The sequence below is a fragment of the Suncus etruscus genome, chromosome 9 (assembly GCF_024139225.1).
Source record: "Suncus etruscus isolate mSunEtr1 chromosome 9, mSunEtr1.pri.cur, whole genome shotgun sequence".
NCBI lineage: Eukaryota > Metazoa > Chordata > Mammalia > Eulipotyphla > Soricidae > Suncus > Suncus etruscus.
In genome coordinates, this window is record NC_064856.1 from 57,304,628 (window position 1) to 57,310,883 (window position 6,256).

The following is a 6,256-nucleotide window of genomic DNA, read 5'->3' on the forward strand; positions in this document are numbered from 1 at the left end:
TAATATTTATTGCGGTGTCCTGAAGCCCCCCCAGGGGGGACCCGGCCAGCAGGAATTAGCTGGAAAGGCTTCTCAGACAACCGCACTCCTATTTTGCTGAGTAGAAGAGCAACCACACCTGTAAAAAATCTGAAAGAGGTTAATAATAAAGACCCAAGGCAGCGTCTCACTGTTCAAGGGTACCTTTATTGGGCTACAGCTCCTTCTTATATAATGAAGGAGAAGGGGGCAGTACAAAGGTGATGTCAGTCATACTTTTGGCGCGAAGGCCCATACAAGGCAAGAATATATTTCAGGTTTCAAGGAACAAAGAAAGTTAGGCATTCTCTAAATAAGGAAGTGGGCAGCGGGCTAGGGGGGCTGGATGACCTTCAAGCTATGATGAACGTGCTGTTTCCATGGAAATTTCTAGTGTCCTTCTAGCTGCATTCCTAATTGCTTGACCATCAGGAGCTGGTGCAAGATGTGCTTGCCTCAGTGATCTTGAACAGACAATGTAGCATACATTTATTGATAATAGCCTAGTTCACTCCGAAATGTGGTCTTAAGGAGTGAGGCCTAGTTTCTGATAACGGTACCGGACAGTGTTGCTCTCCTCCGGGCTAGAGTTAATTATATCTACAGTTGCACATTCCTTTCTCTATAGCTCAAAAACTTACAGCAAGACTGCAAAATAGCTTTTAGGTGAAAAGCTGGAATATGGCAGAAAGAACAGCAAAATGGCCTCAAACAAGTCAGTCCCCAACAATTTATGGTATATAGTGGCAATGAATCAGGGCCACCACCAGAGTTGTCCTTCCTCCACCCCTGTTCCCAGCATGCATCCTATATCTCCCTCTTTGCCCCTTGGACTGCTAGTAATTACTTTTTTTTTCAAATTCATTTTTATTTAGTTCTTCTATTTTTTTTTGCTTGATAAAATCATTAAACTGTTGTTTGTTTTTGTTTTTTTTTTAATTTTTATTTTGACCATATTGGCTTACATATCTTTAACAGTAGTATTTTAGGTACATATTAACATTGAATCAGGGGAATTCCCATCATCAAATTTGCCCTCCCTCCACCCTTGTTCCCTTCCTGCAACCCATATCTCCCACCCTCATCCCCCGGGCTGCTAGAATAAGTGGTCTCTTCTGTGTCTAGCTTACTGCTAGTGATCATATATCTGTTTGATCCTGGTACCCTCCCTTGTTTCCCCCTCCATCTAGCGTAGGATGGACTGCCGTTCGATCCCCTGGTGTCCCATATGGTTCCCCCCAAGCCAGGGGCGATTTCTGAGCGCATAGCCAGGAGTAACCCCTGAGCGTCAAACGGGTGTGGCCCAAAAACCAAAAAAAAAAAATTAAAAAAATATAATAAGCTGAAAATGGGCAGCGTTCTTCTAGAGGCTTTCAACCTCAGTTTGAGAGAGGACAGGAAACAGGTAATTGAAACACCGCAACAATACAGGAAGAAATATCAAATAAAATATCCAGTGAGCACTAGAGCAATAAAGACAAGCACCACACAATAGTCTCAGTCTTGAAATAAAATCATGCCGGAGTGCAAGAAGAAAGAGAAAGATAGTAAAATAAAATAAAATAAAATAAAATAAAATTGGAGACATCAACTTCAATATTTCTTCTGTTTTTATATACATATTTCTTTCTTTAACTTCACCTGTTTTGGTTCTGCTTGGTACAAAAACCTAGAAGAAAAAAATCTTGTCTGGGATAAAAGCTCAGGCTTGTTTTTAAAAAAAAAAAAAAAAAAACAGGACACAGATATTGCCTATCTTTCTTATCGCCAAATGCACCTGCAATATAATATGGCACCATTCCCTTTTGCATAGACACTCAAAAAAAAAGATGAAATCTCATGCACAAAAACAAGCTCTTATCTACTAGGGATAAGAACTCATACATTGGATAATACATGGACGCCTCCCACCCTGAACATGTGTCATGTGGACCCAAATTAGACTCCACGTGATCCGACAGTGACCGTCCAACCCGAACCTCAGATCCCAGAAGTAGAACCGATACAGCTCCCTGCAACAGTGCCGGGGACTAAACTCCCCCCCCCCCCCTGGTAAATTCCTAATACTGCTCTGGAACCATCTTGTACCAGTTTTGATATGACATCCTGATAACAAGGAAACGGCAACAACTTGATCTAAGAGCGGGTTGTCCTATCTCATCACCTAACGGTAAGATGAAATCAGAAGACACGTCGTCCTTTGATCTGTGCAAAAATCAAGATCGCTAATTACAGAGGTCGGACTCTGACAACTGCGACTGAGCAGAACTTCTCGAGAACCATAATGAAAGACTCTTGTAACAGATTTCTTAAGCTCCCTTTCTCTAGTTCTTACTATTTATCAGCTAAATTGCTAATAAATCTAAATCTCTTTTCTTTCCCAGAAGGTGGCGCTCAAGTTTGTGGAGTCTGTCTCCTACACGAATTCTGCGCTAGTTTCCCGAAAATGCTCCATTTACTGGCATTTACTCACCATTTCAGAATCAAACACAAGCAACCAGCTGTAGAAGGAATCTGGGGGATTCTTAAATGAGATTCCCCCAAGGATTCCTGAATGTATTTTCTACTGAACACAATCAGCCTTAACCTCTTCTTTTTTATTTTTCTTATCTACCTATTTTTGTCTCGTTCTTCTGCCTACAGGACTCAGGCATAGTTTCGTCAGTAACTCTTTAAAAAATTTTTTTTCTATACCTCTGGCAAAATCAAGCATCCCATACTGTTTCCTTTTCTGAAAGAAGAGGATACCTGTTCATTTAGCCCCTAACGTTACTTTCAATCCTAAATCATACTCGCCACTTTTCTTTTCAACCCAGGAAAAAAAAAAAGCCAGGACAAGAGCCTAAGTCACTGACTCCTGCTGGTCTATGGCTGTCATAGAGCATATTGTCTTTTAGCAGAAGCCTAGGTTGAAAAACTGCTCCTGAATTCCTTTATGTATTTTACAGAATCCTAAATTCCCACTGAGGTTCATATGTGGATACTTAATTGGTTGAAAAGAGGACAAAGGAAGGTACATACCTCACCTTTTAAGAACCAACATTACTATGGACTAAATGTAGTAAAAGTAGAATTATTGCAGCCAAGTTTAATTTCATGTCATATTTTTTAAATTCCCAATTTAAAAATTGGGGATGCAAACTAAAACATGTCAGGAACAACAACAATAAGTATACGTTATATAAATGAAAACCATTTGTTTTAGACAGAGTATTTTTTTATTGATCGTTTGATTTTTTGGTTTTTGGGTCACACCCAGCAGCGCTCAGGGGCTACTTCTGGCTCTACGCTCAGAAATTGCCTCCAGCAGGCTCCAGAGACAATATGGGATGCTGGGATTTGAACCAACGTTCTTCTGGAGTATTTTCAGAGCTTTTATATAGCAGTGCCAGTAGCATTATATACAAAAATATCTGAGAATTTTGGTACCAAAGACAATAGGAGTGGGGCAGAAAAATATTGTTTAAGTATATAAAGAACTTTGCAGCATTCATTTGACAAGACAAACATTTGAAAATGAAAATCAAAAACTTAATTCATTTATAAAGTAGTCAATTTATCTAATTATCCCAAATAATGATTTATCTAATTATCCCAATAATAATCCCAAATAATCTCTCCATTGGAAGATCTTGAATATAAAATTTGAAATACATTTCTGAAAGAGAAGAGCTTATAAATGTGACTTTGAGACAACTTCTGAGTTATTTTGAACAATGCTCACCTGCAGAAAAGTGAAGAGAATCCTGTGGGTCAGGTTCAAATCACAAATCAATAAAAGGTTGACAGTAACTATCAATATCACTGAATTCTATACTTAGATTATTTGTACAGAACCCTCTTTCAGATGACAAGATCTTGGAAGGATATATTATTGTTTGTTTTCTACTCAAGAAATTTCTAGTGTGTAAAATTGTTAATTCCAAAGAGCAAAACTAGGTTTCTATGGTTCTAGGAATGAAACTTCATTTGTACTTGTAGATTGAAAACTGTACTTATAAATATAAAGTGTTGAAAAGAGTAAGCAAGATCTTTGTTGGAAATTCACAATTTTGTTGTATTAATATTTTTCAATTAAAAATGTCTTAACAATATAATGAAATACATGAGCCTAGAATTTTCTCAGTATATACTGAAATTTACTAGTACATTATTTGTTCATCTCTAGGAGAGGTTGTTATAGAATTTATCATTAAAATCAGATAATTTTAGAATCACCAATATGTCTAGCCATCAATTTTCTCATAGCCTCTTTAACTTCCTTGTTCCTTAAACTATAGATAAGGGGATTCAACATGGGGATCACAACTGTATAGAACACAGACACCACCTTGTTTTGTTCAGTTGAGTAGCTGGACTTGGGCATTACATAAATGAATGTGATGGTTCCATAGAACAGAGTGACTGCTGTGAGGTGGGAGGAGCAGGTGGAGAAGGCTTTGTGCCGCCCCTCAGTAGAGCGCATCTTCAGGATGGAGATAAGGATGTAGACATAAGAGAGAGCAATAATGAGCACTGTGACCACAATGATGGAACCAGAAGTGATGGCTGGAATGATTTCAGAAGCAAAATCATGAAAACAAGAAAGCTTCAAAAGGGGAGAATAGTCACAGAAAAAGTGATTGACTTTATTTGGTCCACAGAAAGACAGTCTTAGTAAACAAGCAGTAAATGTCCAAGCATTTGCACATCCACCTAGGTAAGATGTTCCCACTAAAAGAATGCATATTCTGGGGGACATGTGAGTAGAATAGAGAAGAGGTGAGCAGATGGCCACATAGCGATCATAGGCCATGGCAGCAAGGAAGAAGCACTCAGCTGTCCCAAAAGTAACAACAGAACAGAGTTGAGATACACAACCAGCAACAGGAACAGTAGTTTTTTCCCTGAGGAAACCCATGAGCATGACAGGGGTGACTGAAGAGGAGTATCCAATGTCTACAAAAGCCAAATGGCAGAGGAAAAGGTACATAGGGGTATGCAACTGAGGGCTGTTTCTGATTAACATAATTATGCTTACATTGCCTACCAAAGTTACCCCATAAATTCCTAGAAAAAAAATAAACAAAATGGTACTAACTGTAGTGTCTTCTGTTAACCCCAGAATAATGAATTCTGTCACAGTCGTGTAATTTTTGGTCTCCATCTACGTGGAAAAAATCTTTACTGCTCCCTGAAAGCAAAAAATAAAATTTAATGTTATAGTACAAAAAATATAAGAACTTGTGTACTTAGTTTTACAATGTCTATATAATAAATGTCACAAAAAATGAATGAGAGTTTAGTCAAACTATCTTTCATACAAAACGTCACAAAAAATTGATAGTATAATGACCATTGATGTCATAGTAGGAATACTGAGAAAATTATTTATCTAATAAACTTAACTCAGATTTGCACTATGTAGTTTATTTTGTAATTCTTTAAATTGTGCAAGTCAACAAAATTTTATAATACTACGTTTTCTTTCAAATGTGTAATCTCAATAACTCAGAATCACACCATTTACATTCTTATTTTTTACATTAATTTTTGGATAGTATTCTATGTTAACTAACTAAGCAACCAGGTTATATAATTACATGTGATTATACATATGAACCCTGAAGTCCTAGCTTCTTTATCTTTTATTTAACTGTCTTTTTAAACTTTGACAAGGTATAAGTTAAAGACTGAATGAAATCTCATATATATGTTTATTAGAGGATAAGAGAGGGTTACTGTATTTTTGTTTGCTTGGGAACTGGCAGGAATATAACACATGTACAAATGCATTCTATCAATGAAATTTTTCCATACTCCCAAACTTAAAATGTTTAAACATATATTTGCAAATTTAGTGTGTTATAATTCCACTACCATGTGGAAGCTAAGTATAGGACAAAAATGCTATATGCTTTAGATCCATAGCTCCTGGGTTCTATTTTTCAGCTTTTCTATAGACTATGAAATTTTAGACAACTGTAGACACTTTTCAACTCTTTGTTATCCTTTTTTAAAAATAAGCTTAATTATACTCCATGTTTGAATTTGATGACGATGTACCTAACACTCAACAGGGTTTAAGAAGTAAGTAGATACCCAGCAAATGATAATTTACTTATAATAATAAAACTTGAATTTCTAATGCAAAAATAAAAATAAACATTTCTTTATAGGTAGTTCATATAAATATCAAAGAAAATTATTACCTTCAGATGTTTATATCTCAATAATGATGCCAAAGAATCATCACTGT

The 6,256-nt window shown here is 36.6% G+C and overlaps 1 protein-coding gene across 1 annotated transcript; it reads right to left on the reverse strand.

Moving 5' to 3' along the window:
- Positions 1 to 4,216: 4,216 nt before the first annotated feature.
- LOC126018528 (olfactory receptor 508-like) lies at positions 4,217 to 5,164 on the reverse strand. The gene has a single exon (XM_049780656.1). The coding sequence runs from the start codon at positions 5,162 to 5,164 to the stop codon at positions 4,217 to 4,219; it is 948 nt and encodes a 315-aa protein (XP_049636613.1).
- Positions 5,165 to 6,256: the final 1,092 nt, after the last annotated feature.

Excerpts from the sequence above, each read along its gene's own strand:
- LOC126018528 (XM_049780656.1), bottom strand. The coding sequence starts at position 5,164 with ATGGAGACCAAAAATTACACGACTGTGACAGAATTCATTATTCTGGGG.